Here is a 24,071-nt window from a genome sequence, read left to right as displayed (position 1 = left end):
AAATGCACCATTGAAATGGAATCGCACAACAAAGAAATCCAGAGCATCCATTCAATCTACAAGAGATGAAAAAACAAAATAAGAAATCATTACTAGGGTTTCAGCAACAGAGAGAGGGGGAAAATCACTATTAACAAGGGGTGCAAGGGCAGGACCAGCAGCAGCAGCGGCTAGCAGCTTGCCGGCGGTGGCAGCACCAACAACTCGCCCAAGCTAGCAGTAGCAGCTCGCCGGCGGCTAGGGTTAGCAGCAGCAACAAAAACCTAAGGGAAACAGAGGGAGGAAGGGAGGGAAGAGAGGGCAAACCTGCGGTGGAGGTGGAGGTGGTGACCGCGGGCGGCGGCGTCCCAGGCAGCGGTGGAGGTGGTGGCCCTGTGCGGCGGCGTCCCAGGCGGCGGTGGAGGTGATGGCCCCGGGCGGCGGCGTCCCAGGCGGCGGCGGCGGCGGCCCTTGCGTCCCAGGCGGCGGCGCGCCCGGTTACCGGTCGCCGGCGAAGAGGTGGTGGCCGCGGGCGGCGGCGTCCCAGGCGGCGGCAGGGTGGATTTGGGTCGGGGTGAGACTGAACAACAAGAGAGAGAGATGGGGATAAGATGCGATCCTGTGTGCGTGGCATGTTGACTGGGCTGCCCAGTCAGCTTTGACCGGGTCAAAACCACTTGACTAGCCTCAAACCGAGTCAAGGGGGGTAAAATGGACAGTTTGACAAGTTCAGGGTTGAAATTCGACCGGTTTTAGAGTTGAGGGTTGAAAATCAAACACCGTGGTTAGTTGAGGGTTGAAATGTGGACTTTTCTCAATTATTAATAATAAAAGTTAATGTGTGCATCACAATGAAGAAATACGCTGGGTGTTCAACCTCCTTTAAAATAAGGTGTATTGGCCGGATGTGTATATACGAGACATATATCCGTACTCCCACAAGTTATACAAACGAACACAGTAAATAATAAATTGTGCTGATACATTCTTGACTTTACAATCTCTGATAAATAAGAGTGCAACAAACCCTTAACCATACTAGGATCAAATGTTGTCCCATATACCATCCACACATTTTAACTAGCACATGATCAGGTGGTCCCTAAGGAGCAGAGCAAGTGCTTTGTTTGTTTTTTTTTTGACGGGAGAGCAGAGCAAGAGCTTTGCTATGAGCGGTTGACGGGAGGTCCACCACCAAACGGATTGTCTGCAACCACAAGCATCCAGCAAATCGACTGTTATAACACTTGTACAGTAGAACAAATAACACAAGAATTCTTTTGTAGTTGATTCTTGCAAGGTGTCGACCACAGTCGAACCGCTTGAGTAACAATTAATATAACACTATAATGGACAAATAACACAAGAGAAGTGACATATAGTTCGTATTTGTCTCCTGAAGCAAATTCGATGTGAACTGAGTAAGAAAAGCAAAATTATATGTACTCACGGCTACCAAAAGTAGGGCCACTGCCTTGAAGGTTGCTTTGAGCAGCAGCAGCACCACTGCCACTGGAAGCCCCAGGGGAGGGCATGCCTTGAGCGTGGCCGACAACACTGGAATGGCCAGGGTCAGGTGTGCTTTGAGCAGCAGGAGACGCCAAGAGCGGAGAGGCAACTGGTGGTGTCGTCGCCATTGTCGTTGATCTCCAAGGTCGCTCTTTCTCTGCTTCAGGAGTAGTTAGCTTGAGAAGGCACGAGAACTCCAACACCTAATGTGTGGATATATAATGTGCATCATCCAATGGCGGGTGGAATGAGCCGCGTGATTCATTGAGCGGTTAAAAGTCAGAAACTTATCGCAATCCCAGTGGTTAGATGGCGCAATCTCATCCCGGTACTTTACTGGATTATCAGTATCACAGTATGTCATGTGTGTGACAAAACTGAGCTAGCTTGTATGGACTAATGCTCGTGCTAAATGATAAACAGAAGAAAAGAGTTGACCACAGCTTGGTTGGAACAAAAGATTTCTTGTAAAATTAAGATTCATGTGTTCTAACCTTCTGAGAAGGTGAGAAGCTTTCCACACGTACTTCTTCAAAGATAAGCTCTGCCTAGGATTTTTCACCGAACCTTTTTTTTTTTTTAACTTCATATCGGCTTTCCGCGCATCCGCGTAGTCCAGTTCCTGAGTTCGACTACTCCGTTTCCGGTGTCTTGCGAATGATTCTGGGGGCGTATAAAATGATTCGTGTCTCATGATTTGACAAACGCATACCATGGAAACTACTTTAGTGATTCAAGCTGGGAGTTCCTAACCTGTCAAATCAATTATATAAATATATAATCATGTATCCAAAAGCAACAGGTAGAGAAATTCAGAGAGAGTATCAGACAATGTCTCAACCAACTTACCAACTTCTTCCATTTGGAGTGTTGACTCAGAAGTTCAACACCCCCCCACCCATACCCATTCACAAAGCGAGGTCTTGCTCAGAAATCCATACTAGTAATCAAGCTAAAACACTCGCATAAAACAATTTCCATCTAGCTAGCTTCCCAGGATGCTCTTATTTTTCCATCGACCCTCTTGTCGGTCTTCCCCAATACACACGCCACTACAGGAAAATCAAAAGTTACCGTGTATCTAGATGTAAGCCGAGTGTAAATTCGTGGGTACCCGGCTTATAAGCCGATACGCCAAGTATAAAAAGGCGAAAACACGGCGCAACAAAGATGACCTCGGCTTGTAAGGCCATAAGCCGAGCATGACAGAAATTATGCTCGGCATATAGGAAACGCTCGACCTATACCATAAAAAGAGCATGACTTACATACCCACCCTGATAAAGGTTCGTGCCACATGGCCATCATGGAGGTGGTTGACAGCTCAGGGACGGTGTTGCCGATAAGCCAAGTGTATTGTAAGGCCTCGGGATGGCAATGGGGCTCCGAAACCCGCGTCCGTGGGTTTTTACCCTATTAAGGGAGGGGGTGAGCGTTTTCTATCCCCACGAGGCTGCTGCTGGGTAGAATATAAAACCCGGCTCGTTTAGCGGGTTCAAAACCGTTCCAGCAGTACCCAAACCCGGAACCCGCCATACCAGTGAAACTAGTAATGTATGGGCCTTGGAATAGACATGAACTGGCCAAAACCTAGCATCCCGCTTATCTGCCCACGTTTTTCAGTTCATCCCGCGCCTCCAGCTGCCACTTCCACATGACCAGCCTAGGCGTCCAGCGCCCCAGCCCCAAATCCACACCCCCTCGCTCCCGCACCGCACATAACCCTAGTGCTTCTCCTCCCGCCGCCACCACCCGACCTGTGGTCCATCTCGTAGCTGCTCCCTCTAGGCCTCCTGTCGTCCACCTTCTACACCGGCGTCGTTCCCTCCGCCGAGCGGCCTCGGTTCGTGCCTCTCCCCTAGGATCCGAACGGGTGGCAAACTAACCAAGTCACCATGGTGGCATCCTCACGTCCCAAGTCAGGAGAAAGGGTGCCGCCGCCGCTGGCTGCAGTAGCCCGTCGTCCTCCTTTCTATACGTGGTGGAGGCAGAGCTGGTCGTGGTCTTCGTGGAAGAGGAGGCCGAGGGCATTCCAATTCTATCCCCAAGCCTCCATCCAACTCCAACATCCGCAAGAAGTCAAAGACTAGGTGAGAAGCCCAGTCTTGCACGATCTGAGATGTTGAATCTAAGTTTGTATGCATATTGACAACACTGGTGTCTAGTATGGAATTTTGTATAGAATTTTCTGTAAATGGATCTTGACCGCTCGCAGGGACGGGTTCCGCACGGGTACAGAAAACCAGACGGGTTTAGGGGATGGTAAAAATATAGGCCCCATGCACAAGGATGGTGACGGGGACTCAGGCTGGACGGAGCGAGCGGGCTTTTCGGCCCGCTCATGGCCCGTTGTAGACCGGACCGATCGGTCCTGGCCCGCTGAAGAAATTGGCCAGTCCGGTCCTTAAATTTCAGCCCGAAATTTGCTCGGTCCGGTCCGGTCTTTAACCGGTCCGACCGAGCGGACCGAAGCTGCAGATCGTTCGGCGACGTCGCAGCCGCCGGCGACGCACTGGCCATGCCCCGCCCCGTCGTTGTTCATCAGATAAGTGTAATTCCGTCGATTGAAGAGATAGGGGCAAGATGTAGAAGACTCTGGTCACGCGCGGAAGTTTCTTTCCTATTATTCAGTCCAACAGAAAAGAGAAAGGACAAGAGAAACGGGATTAGATCCGATAATCACGGCACCATCCCACGACTAACTCCACGCTGCCGCTTCCCTTTATTCCACAATGTTGTTTCCTTTTATTCAATCAAACAGAAAACACAAGGAAACTCCTATTCCCACGTAAGAGGCTTACCAAATCTGTATCTGCAATCACGGTTCAGTTTCGTCAGAATCTTCAGTATTTTCAGTTTCGTCAGTATTTTCAGAATCTTCAGTATTTTCAGCAGCGTAATCTTAGCGTAAAAGGATGGAGTTTCTCTGCCGTTTCCCTTTCCATTCATTCAGCGTAGAAGGAACAGAAAGAACGAGAAAGACGGGATCGATCTGATACGGCCGTTTCCCTTTCCTTTCATTCAGCGTAAAACGTTTTCCGGCTTCTGCGTCCACTACGCCCACGACTAGGAGTCAGCTCCACGTTAGGTCTGATCCACTAATCACGGAGGACTAGCACACACAAATTTGTGGGCTCATGCACGTGCTACCTTATTTGCATGCGGCTAAGAAAATGCTAAGAAAAAACAACAAAGACGTTCACAAGATATGCTAACAAGATCTGGCACCGGACACATAGCCCTCGGCTTTCTCCCGGAGGACCCCAGCGCGCGTGCGTTGCTGCTAGTGCACCAGCACTTCACCGGCCACACAGTGGAGGATCCCGACGCGCGCGTTGCTGCTGCCGCCGGTGTGCTGTTCGTGGCCGCGACGGCTCGCTCCTGTGCCTTCCGGCGTCCATGGTCGCCGTGTGCAGAAGCTCACGACCACCACATCCACATCCTGACGCCCCCGCCATGGTCACCACATCCGTCTCTTGCTGTCGTTGCCGACGCCGTGGTCACCGCGACCTCTCCATGGCCGGTCCTCCCGGTCCTGTCGGTCCGGCTCGGGCTTCGTCGCCGCCGGTCCGATCCCTGAAAACAGGACCGCGAGGCTGGTCGGTCCGGTCCGGCTCGGTCCGCCGCCGGCCGGTCCAACTGGCGGCTCGGTCAAGGCCCGGACTGTGTCCACCCTGAACGGGGACGGGCTTACAGTTTCCTCACAGGGACGGGAATGGCCATGCAAAACCTAGTGGGTTTCATCCCTGCTGCCATCTTGAGTAAGGCCCCATATGCGGTGCTATTCTAAACATAAACTATAGGATCCATTTCCGGAATAGAAACACATATGTCGGGGATGGACCCTGGGCAGGCAACGGAACCCGGATCCTCTTTAAAACACAATGGGGTTGGCACCGCCCCTCAATACCGGCACGCGCTTGGCCGGGTCACTCGACCCCGCCAAGCCCCGTAAGCCGGCCAGACTAGCCGACCCGGCAAGACACGTCGACTCGGCCTCAACAACTAGCGCAAGACAGCCGAACCCGGCACGGCCAAAGCCTCTTCCACAAGCCAGCGCCACCCATGGCGTGCTACGCAATCCAGCCGCGGGTCAACTCCCGTCCCATCCAGGCCGTATGATGGGGACGAGACTTCAATCAACGATGACCAAGGCAACAGTGCCCTGCCCATGCCTCTGGTCAGCAGGAACGTGGCAACAGTGCCCCTCACCTACCCGCTGACCAGGGCCGGCGTGGCTACAGTGCCCCCGCCCTCACCGCTGACGACAGCAAGCGGCAACCTGACGAAGAGCACTGTACGCGACTCGACTCGGCCACGCCCTGACGATCGACAAGACGGCGCACAGTCCCCCTAGGCTTGCGGGGCCCGCACCTAGGGGAACCCGGCGAACCACAAGCCCTCAGCGGGACCCAGCCCGGGTCCCCGGTCACCGACAATACGGACCCACCGACTTGTAACATTACCATTGTACCCCGGAGGGTTGGACTATAAAACCCCCCGGGAGCCCACGATCAATCGGGGGGAGAGCGAGAGGGAAAGCAGAAAAGACATACGAGAGAAAAGCAAGTAAGCATAGGACTAGCCACAAAACAGCAACACCGGAGAGAAGGAGCAACCCAAGCCTTGGCCAGCTTCCTTCCTCCTCCATACAGCTCCAGGAGCAACATTGTACTATCGATCATCCAACTACACTCGGCAGGACTAGGGGTATTATCTCTCCGGAGAGCCCCGAACCTGGGTATGTCCGGCGTCCCGCGCCCGCTCATGCCAACCTCGCCTCTGGAGTCCACCAGCGCCCTCGAGCCTCCTCCTCTCTTTAGCCATCCCTTGGCATCTGCCGTGCGCCCACCACAACAACATACAAAGCCGTCATAAGCATATGACTTCATATCATCCACGCACTATCATATGCCACAGATTTTACAAATCGAATATCACAACAATTCCACTACCAAAGAGATATCTCAAATATATATTCACACACACACACACACACACACACACACACACACACACACACACACACACATGAATAGGGCATACAAGTGCGAAGATCCAAAATTATTACACAGAGAGACCACATGGTCCAACATACATCATCACAGCGGAAGACTGAAAGACAAGATCAAACGATGTCTAAGAGCTGGGAAAACATATCAAAACTAGACACAACTGCTTCTGATGAAGTCATGACTCACCTACTATTGGATAGTAATGGACATGGTACAATTCCAGGCTCCTTACATACCATCCTTACTCTTACTTGTGTAGCTGAACAAGCGATTTACTCTCCTTCCCACCAAAAAAATGTGTCATTATTTTCTTAACTCCTCGAGTACTCGTAGGAATTGGAAGCATTGGGAAGCACTCAACAACAGATTGACAAGTAGCAATAGAGACGTTGTAGAACCCATGGGATTTCATCAAGTACATTTGCCAGGTCATGTTACATGAGGGTGGTTGTACGAGAGTGCTCTGCGGATCTCCTTGAATAAGTTAGGGATATTGTTGCTCCTACCTCTGTTTTCAAATAAGTTAGGGATATGGTTGCTCCTATGTCTATATTTTCAGCGGCAACGGATTTTCTTGTGATGGCATGCATTGTTTATTTTTTTTACGAGATAGTGAAAACATGTGTGGTCCTCTATTGTTCAACGGTGATGATTAGGAAATCGGATCTATGTTGTCTCCCTAGCTAGCGGCTTCCAAAGATTCTTAATTCTGTGCAGGTAGAGGTGATACAATTCAGCTCTCGATAGATATCTGGTCTAAGTAGACTATGTGAGCAACATTTCCCCCGGCACTCCTTTGCAAGAGATAAACCAATCATTATCGAAGTAGCCAAGGAACATGGTCACTGAATGTCTAGTAGAATTTAGCGAGTCATATACACATTGCCACCGTCACCGCCTCCAATGACAACAGCGCCATTCTCCATTGTCTTGGGATGGAGCAAAAACCTAGCTAGTAGGCACAACTAAGAGAACCGACACTTGCTCCAGGCACAGGTGAAGAGAATTTAATACTTCATGGAAAATATTTAACACGGAAATCGCAAGGGCAGAACAAAGGCAACACAGCTTGCATAATCCAAAAGATCAAATACGACGCAGACCAACACTTTACTACAATAACTACGACATGAACAACAACTTGAGAATATTACCTCCCATCTATGACAGTACAGGGTAGCATAAAAACGCTCAAAAATAAATGTACCTACATCGACGAATAAAGTGCTAACCGTCATCTGCTCTGTTTCAGTTGACACTGTCAAAAATAAATGTACCTTCTCATCATTTGTGGTCCACACCGCAAAAGAACTTCAAGTTACACCCTTCATATAAACAAAATGATGTCAACTGATGTTGCGTTATACCCGCCCTTCCGTCTAGATACAGTAACGACCACCGTAAACTCTCTTTCACCACATCAGACCTCTAGAAAATATAAGAGTGTTTTTGACACTAGTATGGGATGGAGTGAGTACATGTTTGGTTAGCCAAGAAGGTTGGACAAAGAACAGCATACAGAAGTCCGAATTCCTTTCATCAGTATGATATTCAGTGCTACCAGTGGAAAGCGGTTAGTTCCGCAGTAAGATTCTACCAAGGAAGAAAATATGCAAGCCAATGATACAGTAGTCATTGGCAGTTACTCAAAATTCAAGAGAACCAGACCAATTCAATCAAAGAAAAAGTGAAAAACTTCGCGTACAATTGATAAATACTACCAATCCTTCATTCCATCCTAGGGCATTTCTTTCAATTAAATCATATCCTGAACTCCAACACCATTTACAACTATAAAAAATGTGACATGACTGCCGAATCATCACTTTTGCCACCTCAACCACTACAAGAGAGTATACTAACATGTCAGGCACTGAGACATGGGAAGAAAAATAAAACAATCTCATCCACCCAACACTTCACTGCCACCTTTCCATCCATGCCAGCGACGATGATGCGTCCTTCCACATCCCAACATAGCCGGACAATACAACTTTGAGTTGGGGTCAGGGGGTACATTTCTCTGATTCTAGTTCTTCAAGGCGCAAGTTAAATGGCATTAGAGTTGTAGTGAAAGCTAAACTGAGAAAAGCGTTCAGCTATCAAAAGTAGACGTTCTCCTGTCAATGTTTTAGTGGAGGCAGTGACATTCGACATTGATGCCTGAGGCAATGTGGAGCACTTTTCATATACAGTAATCACTCTGAACATCACCGAGGAATTCCATCCACTATTTAAGATGTGACTTTTCCAACAAAATTGACCAATTTGAACTTGACATTCCTAACTGAATAGATCGAGGGAAGTGGTTATTTTATTGGAGAAAATACAGGGAAAAAGACAAGATATACCAGCTGCGCTGCTTTCGTCCAGGTACATCCCATGAAGATGGTAGGCGATGTATGTGCTGATGTAGATCAGATCCTAAAGTAGGGCCCCCTTTTTGCCCTCCGGCATCATTGCACCATGGTCTGGGTGCGTGGAGATGTGAAAGTGTCATCGAAGACTTGTGGTAGGTAGCGTGGATCGGGCGCTGAGGCAGATTAGTTTGCCGTGTTGGTCGGGTGTGGTGCGCTCGATTTTAACATTGATCTTCAGAACGTATCTCTGCACTAATCTGTTGTGGGTTTATTCACAAGGATTTGAGTCATCCGATTTATTTGGTATCTAAAGAAAAACTAGTCTACTATAATTAGGTGCCGTGCCTCCAGATAGAGGAGATTAATCTTCCTAGGGCAGCATGTTGTGGAAGTGGTGGAGAACCTAATATCCCCGTCATCGGAATAATCATTCTGATACCATGTGGAAAGATTAGGAAGCCAAGATGTTTTTCTTGTGGATTGATCTGACACCCTCGTGGGGGTATATATAGATGTACAATGGTATGTTTGTTGAAACTATTATATCACTTTATCTCGAACTCAAACGTATTTGTATCTCTCTTTATCTCTAACTCAAATGTACTTGTATCTCTAGAGCACCTCACCCTCCCTCTCTGGTGTAGCCGTTGTGGCCCGACATCAATGGGACTGGAGCACCTGCGTGGGAGATACAATTCAAGGGAAGGGACTTGATTTAATTCAACTAATTTCAGCAGGTTTAATTCATAGGGGTATTTTAGCCACCAGATTTATCGTGTAATCTGAAAAATTGTGTAAAGCTTTTTCAAAAGAGCAAATGATAGTGTCAGGCCGACTGCAATGAAAACGAGCGCAAATTATCAGTGTTCCGGGAAAGGTGGGCAAAAGATCAGTTTCTCATTTGTATGTCTCCCATGAACTTTGCCCCTTATTTTTCTTTTCTTTTTTAATATATATTGGGCTCGTTGATTTGGCAGTTCCTACCTACTATAGATGTTAGAATTGTCTCATCAATCACATGTCTACCTTTCATTGATGAGTCGGCAACATCATACCTCAACCACTCTGTTGATATGGAACAATATATATCTTCGTAGAACTCTCATCTCCCCATCAGTTTGTCTTCCTCTACCATCTGCTCTCGCATGCAAGTAGACATCTAGTTAGAAAATAAAATCTGGGATATCTCTTGTATGGAAATCTCCTATGGTCGTTTGTTGTACAATCTGTTACGACACGTGGTATCTCGGAATGAGAGGTATCAAGAATATATATATCACAGGTTTGTCTTCTTGCGCAAAATCAAGAAAACTAGTGTGAAGAGACCATGATGTGGTACTCGCAAGGGTGCTGAGATGCTTAATCTAAATAGAAACTTAATGGAGAAGAATTGTATACACTGCTCATTATGTCAGATTACGAGCCATCATCTGCTTTAATTATCTCGTGTGATGAAAAGGAACAGACGAGTGCACGGTGTTAGCTAGGCTTTAATGTACACATCAACTAGATTTGCTTGTCATGTCAAACCCATCAAAGAAAGTCCAGCTGAAGTTCTACGCATTTGCATTTTTTAGCTCTGTGCATATGCATATGTTGTGAGCAAAAGAAAACATCATCTGTCGATCAAATATCCTGGCGTATTTCCTCCATTGGAGATGACAGGCAGCGTCTGTTTGTCAGTAAATTGATTTGATATAGATTACTTGACTTTGGCAAACTCATCATGCATGATGTAAAAACGTTGCAAAAAAAAATTGAGTTCCTCACCTTAAATCAGCATCTGCGTCACATCACATCTGAACCAAACTGTGATAGGTTTGAAGCGTGATAGCCCAAGTGTTCTCATCTCGAATCCGACCAATTAAGGTCCTGTTTGTTTGGGCTTATACTTCTGCTTTTGCAGCTTTTCCACTTTGGTTGAAAAGCCAAAAAAGCTCCTACATAGGGGCTTTTGGCTTTGGCTTTTGGCTTATGAATCAATATTGTTATATGATGGTATAAGCCAAAAGCCCCTATTTATGAGCTTTTTTTGTTTTTTAAGTCAAAGTGGAAAAGCTGCAAAAGCTCAAGTATAAGCCCAAACAAACAGGGCCTGAGTCATATGTGACATATTCAAATTTTATACATCACCGAGATAGAGCATATACAACCACGATGCACAAATCTGACCCCTCAAATGTCTGTGGACTCCCCCGGTTAGTGTCTAGGCGTGTCCACTTTGACGCCACTTTCTTTGCAAAACAACCAGACCCCTCATATTGTCCGGTCACATGAATGTGATTGCTATAAACGAAGAGAGAGAGAAAGAGAGATAGAGAGAGAGAGACAGAGAATAAAAAATAAAGAATGAGAAAAGGTAGTCTTCGGTGGGCCTTATCCTACATGGCGGACTGCCCAAACACACCCAGACATCCCCGTATATTGGTTTTATATGAGGATTTGTGGACAGCTCGGACACTCCCATAAAAAACAAGGAGTCCAATTGGGTGATTTTTTCTCTCATTTTCGGACAGTAACTGGACTGTCCGCCCAGACGTTTTAGGAGGGTATGAGGACAGGAGGTTGACATGAGCTAGACCCCTACCAATGGCTCACCTCAACGATTTTTAGCACGTAGGATAACGTAAATGCTCTAGTGGTAGCAACTAATTCCTTTTCTTTAGAACAAGCAATTAATTACTACTTTCATATTAAGTGTCACTCAAAAGAATATATCTAGATGTAGATACATTCGTTTGAGCGACACTTAATATGGGACGGAGGGGTACTTCATTAGGCCAAATACTATATGGCGTCGGTTGCAGTTCATTCTGCAAATTGGAGCACACGCACCCCCCCCCCCCCCCAGCCCTGGGCCGGCCCACTTACATTTTAGGGAACTGCAGTGACCACTAGGCAATCTTGACGCTTTGCATGCCTACTTCTTTTTCTACATTTCTACGTATAGGAAATGCCTCTTCTGTTTTCTTTTTTTCCCTGTTTCTTTTTTCTTTAATCAAATGCGTAAACTTTTTCAAAATCAATGATTTTTTAAAAAAATTGATGATTTTTTTCAAAATCAATAAAAAATCAGTTTTGGTGAGTTTTTTTTTCAGATTTGATGAACTTCTTCAAATTTGATGAACTTTTTTTCAAATTGGATAAATAAAATTCAAATTCAATGAACTTTTTTCAAAACCGATGAACTTCTTTTCAAATTTGCGAACTTTTTTGAAGTTTGTGAACATTTTATTTTCAAATCCATGGACATCTTTGAATTCACTTTTTTATGTTTTTCTATTTTTTCTGTTCTTTTCAAAACGCAACGTCTTCTTAGGCTGGCCCACAAACTGCCCTATAGGAGGTCCCTTCATTAGCCCATCCGTGAATAAGTCACAGTACTTGATGTAGTGAATTAAAGAAGCCCAAAACTTTGTATGACTGATAGCATTGTTTTGGCCAGGCCAGTTCCTCTCTACAAGGAGAATATGTACTAAATAGGAGTTATGCAACCTAGGCCCCCTTCCTCCACCGCCCTCGATCGATTCACTTTGGGCCGGCCTTTAAAAAGTAAAAGTATTCAAGTGAAGTTCGGTCGCTGGTTTTGGGAAGCTTTCAGACGCTTCCAAGCCGGTTTTTGGAAACTTTTGGAAGCTTCCAACCAATTGTTTTTTCAATTTTTTGTTTATTTTGACTGATTTTGTTGAGTTTTCTTTCCTAATTTTTTAAATATGTGAACTTTTTCAAATATTTTTTTCTCAAATCCATGACTTTTATTGGATTTTTGTGAACATTTTTCCTTTGAATAGGTGAAGTTGTTGCAAATTTGTGAACATTTTCCCTCAAATACGTGAACTTTTTTCATATCAAAAAAAATTAATACGTGAATATATTTTCTAAAAATCGATGAAACTTTTTAAAACTCGCGATTTTGTCAAGATCAATGAACTCTTTTCTCAGATTTAGGATGCACACATGCAACACTAGCACATGCACAAAAGTATCACGTCGTAAATAGGAAAGTCATTCAAGACCGAAACTAAGCCACAAAAGGAGGGAAAGAAGTTATAAAAACGATGAAAACAATTTGTTGACATACAACTGTGACCATTGGCATCAATCATCTCTTAACAACAAAAGGACTATGAGGAAGGTTCTCCAAAAGCGACGCCTTCAGGAAAAGAATGACATACAAGCGTCGTCGTCGCCCGATCCGACCATCAAAGGTTAGATCGTGGATTTTCACCTTGAAGATCAAGTCCGAGGAAACTCTGAGCAATGCCTTCATCGGTATAATGATGCAGAGAATGTCGTCATTGTCAGGTATAACCAAAGGGTCAGACCTAGGGCTTTCGCCTCGAACGTCGAGACAACCCAATCAAAGTGATCCTATGTTGTCTCTTCCACTTGCCATAATCCCAAAAATGTATATACATGCACGGTCGTGATGGCGGGCTGACAAGTCATGACGAAGTATTTGTCGGGGAGGAAGGACCCCGCACCACCAAAATCCCATGAGTCGCGCCAATCAGCATGAGGCCATGATGGAGAAGGTTGGCGTGGTGTATTGCAACGCCATGAAGGTCCCATGTTGTCTTAGCGCTGCCCCAAGCGTGATGTTGACGAAGGTGAAAATCTCTAGCATCTTTTTCGGCCTCACCTTGCTAATGATGAAACTAATCTAAGCGATGAGGAAAATACAAATAAGCTAATGGATGGCGCATGCATACTGACTGTGACGCACCTAGTGGGTGTGCCCGGTGTGCCAGAAGAAATTTGCGAAACGTTTTTTACCATATATGATTTTTTGGCCCAAATCGACATTAGCCCAGCCCATCTTCTCCTGAGCGAGCGAGCAGGGTAGGCTAGCTAGCAAAGGCACAGACGAAACCCGCAAAGCGACCTAATACAGCAATCCCCATCCCGCTCGGCTGGGGAACTCCTAGTTAGCGCCTTCAGCGCCGCACAAGCTAACCGGCGCCTGCAGCCGCGGTTGGATGGGCCGGCCCACAATGGCGCGGCGCGAAAAGAGGCGGCCGAAAAAACTGCTCTGGATCGGGATCGATCTCGCGCCCTCACGCTTCAAAAGAGCGAGGCTAACCACTTGACCAGCAAAGCTGAAGTGATTATTTAAAGCGTGAAGTTTTAAAGAATAGAAACATAGATGCACTATTAATTTCGCATTACACTGTAGCATTTAGATTTTTCGATTATTTAAAAACATGTGCACATATTACAAATGAAGTTCATGCGCATGCAAAATAGTTCGCGTATTCAAAAAATAGTTCACCAAATAAAAAAAGTTCATGTATTCAAAATAAAGTTCACAGATTCAAAAGAGATCATCGATTTTCAAAAAATGTCCATCGAACAATAAAATTAGTTCATCAATTTGAATAAAAAGGGTTCATCGATTTGAATAAAAAAAGTTCATCGAATTTGAAAAAAGTTCATCGAATTTCGAAAAAGTTCATCTAAATTGAAAAAAGTTCATGTATTCACAAACAAGTTCACAGATTCAAAAGAGTTCATCGATTTTAAAAGATGTTCATCGAACAATGAAAGTAGTTCATCGATTTGAATAAAAAAAAGTTCATTGAATTTGAAAAGAAGTTCATCAATTTGAAAAAAATTCATTGGGTTTGGAGAAAGTTCATCAATTTTCAAAAAAAGTTCATCAATGTAAAAAAAGTTCATCGATTTTGAGAAAAATTTCAAAAAAAAATGAAAAAGTTCATCAAATTTGAAAAATAAGTTCATCGATTTTGAAAAAGGTTCAAGAGTTTCAAAAAAAAGTTCATGGATTTTGAAAACAAGTTCATCTATTTGAAGAAAACAATTACGAATTTGGAAAAAGAGAGAAGAAAAGAACAGAGAAAAAAGAAAAAGAAAGAAAAATGGAACAAGGGAAGATATAAATGGACGAAAAACGTATTGGTTATCACAGTTAGTGAGGTAGTCGGGTTGGTCACCCCACGATCACTTATAACCAGCGACGCTGGGATTGAATCCTAGCTCATGTTGTGTTTTTGCAGCTTTCCATAGAGTTTAGAAAGCGGAAGAAAAAGATGGGCCGGCCCACGAGATCCTGCTGCAGGCGCCGGTTAGCAAAACAGTACAAACCGGCGCCTGCAGCGCTAAATAGGAATTGCCGCTCGGCTGTCGCTCAAGGCCAGTTTTTTTTGCTGGCTTTTTGGGCTTCCAGAATAAGCTGCCCCATACCCGCTTATTCTAGAAGCCCAACCAAAAATTCTAGAAGCTTAATAGTCAAGTCTTAACTACTAGGCTTCTAAAAAAATTGATTGGGATTCTAGAATAAGCTAGGTAGGGGGCAGCTTATTTCAGTTTATTCTAGAAACCAGCAAAAGAACAGGCCCTCGGTGACTACTGCCGCCACGGCCGCCCTCCGCTCCTTCCACCAGGACGAACCGCCGCTTTGCTCTCCTTCGAAGGAGCGTTGCCTGGTTGCCAGATCTCCTTCCACCATGAGCCGCCGGACGTCTTGAGCAAGGTGGCAAGCACATGCCAACCCGGAGTCCCGGACCATACGCCCACCGCGGAGCCGCCGGCCACCGCTTTGGATCCCGAAGGAGGCAAGGAGCTCTTGCTACCAGCAACCTCCCATCCCAAGTTCCCCCTAGCCACTGCCCAGTCCCACCTCTAAATCCCTGATCCGTCTCGAGTTCCCAACGCCCTCAATATTGTTGGGTGAATTCTTCTATCAGTGGAGTTTGGCATTGTTGCATACTCTAGTAGATAGTAGTCACTGCAATTTGGCCAAGAATTATATATATTGTAGACAATCTATTTGGCATTGTGTTGTCCAATAGTCATATCACCTATAGACTATAGTCAGTGCAATTTGGCCAAGAATCATATCTATTGTGGTCAGTGCAATTTGGTATTGTGTAGTCCAGTAGTAATCTCTACTATTAAAGGAAAATCGAACGTCGTGATGGTTCGACCTCCTTTGCACGTACGTGAGAAAAATCAGACCTCCTTCCCACCCTCTTCCCTCCCGCACGCTAAAGAAAAAACATCAAAAAAAACAACCCACGTACGCACGTCCCACCCCCACTTCCCTTCCCCAAATCCCTCGCTACAGATCCCATGCCTATGAGTCGTCGCCGCCGCCGACTTATTCTTGTCTACGGCGACCTCAAGCGGCAGCCAAGGAGGAGCTCGACGCGGGGAGGGCCGAGGACGAAGCGGCGCAGTGGCGACAACGACGGGCGACCTCAACTGGCAGTATACTGCAGCGAAAGGAAGAGCTAGACGTGGGGAGGGCGACGAGCAGGAGCGGCGCGGTGGCGACAACGATGGACGACGCCCCAGGTAGCACCATCTCCCTACCCTCGCTCCACCTCTTCTTCTCCCCGTAGCCTGTACTCCTCCACCCCCTTGTACTCCTCTCCCATTGTGCTTCCTCTCTCCCTGTCAAAGCTGCCCCGTCCAACTTTTAGTCCCATCAGATCTGCTCGGTGGGAAGGGCCTGCAACAGTTTAGCACATGAATTGGCATCTCCCACCAGATCCCAAGGTGACCAAACTTTGATTGCTGACGTTTTGGATATCCTCAGGCTAATGTATTCAAACTATCTGAGTGGTTGTACTCAGGTATCCTCAAAAAATTGTGAAGTTATCTTGACATGTCAATGTGTGAAGAAAAATAATGATTGGTCATCTAGGTCTTCAGTTCTAGCACGGTCTAATATTTCCAGCGGAGTAATCCCACATTGCACAGCCACCATCACTGAACAATGGACTTGCTAACCATTCTAATCTTCAAAATATAAGGCGAAGTTTGATAGCTTTATTTGGTATTGAGAAGAAACAGGGAAGTATAGAAAACGAAATTTTTTTCCACCCCACCCTTCAGAATATTTTTGCTGAGTAGCATGCACATCTCAATCATATGCATTCCCTCTTTGATTCATTTTTAAAACCCTGTGTGATGCATGGGAGAACCATGTAAAATTATCAACCATGCCAGTTGATAAAATCGGAAGGTGTTTCTTTGTGCTCACATTATCTAATTAGAATTTTATTTGCCAGCTCGATTGGATTATCATGATCTAAGTAGAGACGTCGTGGTGTCATCATGGTTGGAGGAGACAACTCATATGAACATGCCAAGGAGACCGATCATACTACTTTATGCAATGTGGTAATGTTTTTCCTTTATTGCTATTGTTGCACTATGTATTATAAATTCGTAATGTAAGAGAACTACATGGATGATACATCTCATTAAACACTTGAATACTTGATTATAGAATCATGGTACTAAGAATATATTGTTTACGCTGATTTCTGAACCAATTTCCACCATTTGTATTCCGATAACTACGATGCTTGGATTTCCACTTGGGACGAAGCGAACACTTATTCATCGGTATTCCAAATTATATCACTTGGCTGTAGTATCATGGTGCTAATTAGATAATCTCTTGACTGGTTTTTACTCTATGCCAATAGTTCAGCATCTTTTGTTTTCATAAGTCTTAAAAGGAATCATTAAAAATTGGCAGATGGCCAGTAAAGTGTCAAACCCAGAGGCCCTCTGCCATCTTGTGGGTAAAACTGCATTGTAAAACTAAAAAGTGAATCATATTAGCAATGTGCCCACCCTCAAATTGTTTCTTGTTATATTAATGTGCAGACTACCATATTGCAAATTTTCCGATCATGATATGATTATGAGAGATGATGCATGATTGCAGATGGCTACCAAATTGGAAAATTATTAACCTTCAGTAAATATAGATGTACTTCATGCGTGCAAGTTTGATGCATGATTGCAGGTGCATGCATGCTCAGTTTGTGCAAGGCAAGTGTGTGCGTATATCAAGAATGATTACTTTATTTTCAGATGGCACCTGCAATGCTCATACCAAGTGCGTGCATAAATTAGTATCATGTTGCGTGCACATTGAGCTTATAATCTTATCTGAATAATTTGTCATATTTCTCACACACACTTAACCCATCCATTTATCTCTCTTTCTCTATCTCACACACACTTAACCCATCCATTTATCTCTCTGCTAATTCTCCACTTGGGTACAAGTCGCTCGAGGTTGCTACTGCAGGAACATGGTTTGCCCATCAATCTCTTGGAGTGATTCGACCCTTGGAAACATAACCTGCTACTTCACTCGGCGCAAGGAACTGGGTAATAAGTTACAGTTTTCGTTTCCAATTCTGTTGCTGATTGATTAGGCATTACTCATCTATGTTATACTGATAGTTAAGGATTTGCTGCAATTACAGAACTAAGAACTTAGGTTTCAGAACTAATAGAACATTGATTATGCTAAAATTAAAATAAATCTTGATCTGCTTCAGATGCCCACAAACTGTTGAGAGTGATTGGTTCAAAGGTCAACACAAACATTGTCAAACCTTTTTTTACGAAGAAACCTTGATATTTAAACTGGTTCAGAAACTAGAATTCTGTAATACAATGTACTCATATATGACTTACATGCATCTATGAACCATATGTTCCTTCTAAGTGATTGTCAGTTTCTTCCTTTCTTGATTAATGTGTATATGATATGCAAAAGTAAACTGTTATATATCCCATATGTTCATTTTTATCAGGACCCATCAAGTTGTCCTATCCAAATTCAGAGGGTCGATTTAAAAAAATCAGAATAAGAACTCTGAAGACTTGAACAATCCTTTTCACAAACGGATTGAGATGAAATTGCGTGCTTTATCTGATAGGTTCTCTCATTTTAATTATTATCATTGTGTGTTGATTATATGAGGTGTTAGCTCTTCCTGGACCTCTCATCATTTCACCTGTAGCTAATGAAGCTTAGTGGAAAGCATCAATAAATAATTGTTGGCATATTTGATAATTTTAGATAGTTGCTGAGGCAGACATGCTGGTCCTCAGGTTAAAATACATTTTTTGTTGTATAGGTGGTATGACTATAACTGAACCATGTGTTCTTTTATATCATATAACTGAATCATGAGTTTGTTTCATATTTTAAACCTACATGAAAGGAAGTGTGCTTGTTGACGATGGTTATTGTTGCTGAATCCATATCCTGGTTCAGACTCATATTTTGTTATTCTTAGGTGGCGGACTTGTACGGCATCGCGACGGACAACTCGCGGTCCGTGTGCCGCGGCATGGCTTTGGCTCGTCAGGCAATATTGGTCCAATATGGGTCTTACCATCGCAGTGCTGCGAGGCCTATGTATTGTCTCGCCCTTTTCCACTGCTCAAACAGTCATCTACTGCAAAAGGTACAAAAAATAGGCTTCAGTTTGCTGTTACTCACAACTCACAAGCAGATGACAATCTTTCTTTCAGTGAATAGAGTAGCTTTTAATTCTCTTCCAGTATCCCTTGACAATTGACATGAGCGCAGCCTCAAGGATGCAAGATTATTTGTTCTTCCTTGTAGTCTGTGATGAGACGCATGCTACTTGTACATAGATGCTAATACATATCTTCTTTATACGTAAATACTCGCTCTACAGAGGGATTATGTGCAGACGAATAGCATGGGAGTAGAGGGGGCGGGGAGAAAGACGCCACTTTGTTTTGTTTTGTTTTATGCAAGGAGAGGTTGGTTATGGAGACACAATGACTTACGAGTAAAATAGTGTGAGAGAGAATTGCTATTTATCGCTGCGTGAATGGAAAACCACAACTTGCCATGTTTGATACACAATAATAAAACAAAATTTTAATCAATGTGTTAGTACATTATTTTTGTCACTCCGTGGCAACGCACGGGCATTCGACTAGTTTTTTTTAATGATTTGTTGCTTGCTTGCCTAGCTACCTCTATATAGTTGATCCATTTATGCTTCCTCAACTATTGTGTATTCATGCTTATTTTTGTTTTGTAATTGTGGAACTGAAGATGAAGAGGAATGGTGATATTAACTCATTTTTTTTCAGAATTGTGAGGCTAAAACAAGGGAGGTTGCAACCAAAGAGCAACCTAAACCTGAAGATACTAGAATACATTGTTCTGATTCCCCACCTCCTGTCCATTCTGATGCAGAGATTGAAGTTGATATTGAATATGAAGCAACACGGTTGCCATCACCCCAATATACACGTGCAACGTCATATAATATTCAAAGGCAACCACCTAATCCACGGGAAAGGATTCCTATTTCAGAGTACGTACGGTGTCGATGATCAAGATGTAGTTCGAAGACGATGCATTGCAAAGTCTGCAATTCAACCATCTGCACACAACTTCGAAGTCGAGAAAATCTACGGTAAAAATTGACACTTCAACTTTTGTTTGGTTTGAGAACTACAGATGGCTAGAATATAGTGTCAAATACGAGGCAGCATTTTGCTTTGTGTGTTATTTACTCAAAGGGAAATCGAATGGAGGGCCTAGGGTTGGTGCCTTTGTTAAAGGTGGTTTAAGGGTGTGTGGCAAGCTCGTATTCCCCTTAAGATAATAAGTTTTATGTGGTGAGCTATATGTGCTCGTCTTCCGGATAGCAACCAAATAATTAAAAGGCATGGTATTGCAATTGTGGTGTGTTCCTTTTGTGGGGAGAACGTGGATACGAGACATATTCTTTTCAATGTGTGTTTGCCAAAAAAATTGGAGTTGTGTTGATCATGGTTGAACGTCAACTTGAACCCGAATAGCTTGTCTGACCTTTTTGGTAATATTGTTGATCTCTCGGACCAAGTCCATCGCGTTTTTTTAGTTTGCTTTCATTGCTCAATCTGGGATCTTTAGATAGTAAGAAGTTTACCGTTGAGGATGTTTTTCCTGACAAACCTTCGGGTTGCTCATTTAAAATGATCGCCCTATTATAGAGCCAGAAGCCTCTCATTAAGGCCCGCGACATTGATGTTGTTGATTAGATGATCGCCAAGGTTCACGCCACCGCCATTTCATTTCTTTCATCTAAACCGATGCCGCCCGGACCTTGTCGTAACCAAGTTTTTGTTTGTGAAGTGTTTTACTCTTGTTTGCGCAATTTGCGCCAGCCTGCATGCCTCTCTGGACATATTTTATTTCATTGTTGTTTTCTATTGTTATAGTGGTTACTAAACTTACGCATATGTGGTTGTGGACTTGTTGTACATTGCTTTTATGGCTTTATTCATAAAGTCGGGACTCTGCCTTTTCTCTAAAAAATGCATACTTCTAAAATATTGATTGGTTGGTTCTTTAGATCAGTTGGAGGAAGATAATCTATGTATTTACTTGCAGATGTTGTATGAAATTTGGCAGGCTATAGATGTTGATACCCATGGAGAAGACATGAAGAACCTGAAGGAGGTGGCAAGATGCACTTTCTTCCTAGTCAAATTATTTTTGTTCCGAGCAAGTTCAAAGAAATCTTCTTGTTTTGACCTTTGTTTCTTAGCACGTTGGTCCATTCTAAATATACTAAACCTGGCCAATATTTTTTTTTACTTTTCTTATCATTCAAAATCGGACCAATAGGTGGGGGTGGGTGACACGTGCTTTAGTGGGGGATGTGGCCAGGTACACGTCCGGGTGCGCATAGCGATTGGTGCGGAAAAACATAATAAATTGAGGGCTCCATTCTCCATTGGTTGCATGTCCTGGTTTCTCTTCAGTTCCCGATTGGTTGCATGTGGAGAGATTGAGTTGGCCACGACTGCCATTCTCTCTTTTGGCTGATTCTGCATGGCTGCTTGCTTTTTCCTGCCAACTCTTTCCTTGTTGGCGCCACGTCCGCCGTGCTGGAGTCGGCTGCCGCCCGCACCTTCTGGTTCTTCTACACTGTCGGCTGCCGCTTTTTTACAGTCTTCTCGGTGTTTCTGCAGCATGTGCGGTATTTGCTTTCAATTTGTGCTTTGCCTCTCTGCTGCTTGCTATAAATACCGGCTGCGCTGTGCGTCCGTCTTCCATTCCAGCTGCTCCCATTTCTGCTCTTTCCTTTCCAACTAGTGCTGCCATCTCTTGGCCCGGCGATGGTTGCTCCTGCTTTTGCCTGGGCATGAAGAGCACGACGAGGAGGCGTCGGCGGCTGCTTCTTGCCAGAGTGACAGCGCTGGCGATCAACACGGCCTAGCCGACCCAGCTGACGACGAAGGCGCCGGACGTGACTCCGAGGACGCCCACGCAGCTCAACACCAGGCCGGCCATGGTGAAGGTTGCTGGCAACGGTGGGCGCCGTCGCAGGACATTCGACGCCCCAGCAGGCGGAGCTCCTCCGGGCCCAGGTCGTCGTAGTAGTCGTCATCTTCGTCGTCGTGGTAGACGGCTTCCTCTGCCGCCGGCATGCTCACGGTTGTGAATATCAACCCATCCATCTATCTTAATTTGCTTGCGACGGGCCCGGGCGCAGGAGCGATTGGAGCAGCAGCTGGTTCGGCTGCTGCTGACGATGTTGCGGTGGCGCAGGCCCTCGCCCGTCCTTCCGACCAGCATAGCGTGTCTCGACTCTCGAGGCGTGCCTGCGTGCCAGGAGCAACGCGGGGAGCCGAGGACCATGGTCTTTCCCCAAGCCGGACGCCGGCCCGCAGCTCGGCGGCACTCCGCTCGAGCTCGGACGAGTCGTCCGCGTCGGCGAGCGATCGCAGGCGGCTGCGTCCTGCGGCAGCGGTGTTAGAGTATCCTGTGCATATACAGCGCATGTATATACAGCACACCGAATGTGGAGTGCATCGCGTAACGAGTATCAGCAGCGCGGTTGCGCGTTGTTTTTCTTGGCGGGCTGGTGGATGAAATCAACAGCTTAATTATATGTGCGTGCCCGGGCGCCGTGGTTTGCTGCAACGCAGAACTGCTACCATCGACAAGCGATGATTCCAGCTCTTTCAACGTTGGCACTCCTATATGCCAATAGAAGACCTATTCACACGAGTGGACACCTAGAAATATAATACATTTTTTCAGAGATAAAAGTTCACATGTTTTCTTACAAGTTATCCTGCTGACCGAAGCAACAAACGAAGACAAACTTCTGCCCAGGAAGGGAAATCTAAGGTCAGGGAAAGGTAAGGTAAAAAGATGTTTCAGTAAATACCAAGATGAAGGATCAAGTTTTGGCCCTTGGCTATCAAAATGAGAATCTAGACTATATATATATTTCAAGCGTGTACAGTTGTGCTATTCATTGGTACGACCTGGCTCTGTCATTTTCATTTTGGTACTATCTTTTCCTTCAATGGGAATTAGACTGCACTCTAGATGTGCAAATTAGCCCACTCAATTTTGCCATCATCTTTTATTGAGGAAAGAAATAAGTATTCTCATGAAAAAACCACCGAAATCACATTTATTTTCAAAATTTAGCCCTCTTAAAAACTGCGTGTACACGTATTGGATGCGGATAGTAGATCATTGGTTGGTCCCAGACCCCCACGTAGGTGCAACTGTATGTATGGGATTAATAAACGATGTGACTACATTCGTGAAACTTCATGTAAAACGGCCATGTGGCAGCACGGAGATTTTCCAAGCTTTATTTTTTGGTTGATTAGCTTGCACATTTTTTTATGCACGTGATGCTAAAGATTTTTCCCTTCATTCATTTTACACAAATATAGAATATTAGTAATACTGACATGTCGTGAGTTAGTGTCGCAGTCCAATGGCACTTATTTAATTCGATTACGGCTCCAATCATAACTTCTGATCAACTAACTAATCATATTTGCTGTCAAAAAAAAATAATCATATTAATAAAAATTATTGAGTATTAATGGTTCTATGTGGAACATTGTAGATATACATTTGTAAATTTTAAGCACATGCTTGGATACAACCGTCGTACTTACCTTTCCAAATAAAACTAGAAATAAGAACACTACATGCACTCATTGAAAAATGGTCACCACTAAATACATGCTCCCTAATCGCAACGACATCCGGAAGGAGTGCCACCACTTTCGAAACATTCGACCCATATTCACCAATGTGCCAACTAGGAAGTCCATACACAAGCAATTCAATTCTGTGCCATTTGGCAACCGCAAAACACTAATACATCGGAGTTAAAAAGAAATGGAAACACAAAGCTATGATTTCATATAAATGACCAACCCAATTATACATCAATGATCCTCGAACGTCCGAGCAAAGAAAGGATGCCCAACCTAGCAATCAATCAAACAGTAAAAGTAACAAACCGCGAGTCTTCACCACGTATGTAATTCCAACAACAATTATTGATAGAGCTCTGTATCATTCCATCACCAGCACACATGCATCCAGCGAGCAGTTGAACAAGGATGCTATGAC

General features: G+C 44.6%; 1 protein-coding gene and 1 long non-coding RNA gene across 3 annotated transcripts; one reads left to right on the top strand and one right to left on the bottom strand.

Annotated features, from left to right (window-relative positions):
• Positions 1-922: 922 nt before the first annotated feature.
• Positions 923-1,655, bottom strand: LOC123165429 (uncharacterized). Its single transcript, XR_006482998.1, has 2 exons — positions 1,430-1,655; positions 923-1,186 (listed from the first exon to the last, which is right to left on the bottom strand). It is a non-coding gene; the product is annotated as an uncharacterized lncRNA (long non-coding RNA).
• A 16,176-nt stretch (positions 1,656-17,831) lies between these two features.
• On the top strand, positions 17,832-21,250 carry LOC123170369 (uncharacterized). 2 transcript variants are annotated; one of them, XR_006485197.1, is made up of 4 exons: positions 17,832-18,019; positions 18,940-19,110; positions 19,881-20,103; positions 21,087-21,250. XR_006485197.1 is itself a non-coding variant. In XM_044588230.1 (3 exons), the coding sequence occupies exons 1-3, from the start codon at positions 19,028-19,030 to the stop codon at positions 21,098-21,100; spliced, it is 426 nt and encodes a 141-aa protein (XP_044444165.1). In that variant the 5' UTR covers positions 18,861-19,027; the 3' UTR covers positions 21,101-21,250. The 2 variants fall into 2 exon arrangements, 1 of the variants encoding a protein (XP_044444165.1); XM_044588230.1 differs by lacking the exon at positions 17,832-18,019 and having other exon boundaries at positions 18,861-19,110; positions 19,775-20,103.
• Positions 21,251-24,071: the final 2,821 nt, after the last annotated feature.

This window comes from Triticum aestivum, chromosome 7D, assembly GCF_018294505.1.
Source record: "Triticum aestivum cultivar Chinese Spring chromosome 7D, IWGSC CS RefSeq v2.1, whole genome shotgun sequence".
Taxonomy (NCBI): domain Eukaryota; kingdom Viridiplantae; phylum Streptophyta; class Magnoliopsida; order Poales; family Poaceae; genus Triticum; species Triticum aestivum.
Note: the sequence above shows the minus strand (reverse complement) of the source record. Positions and strands in the feature narration are given on the sequence as shown.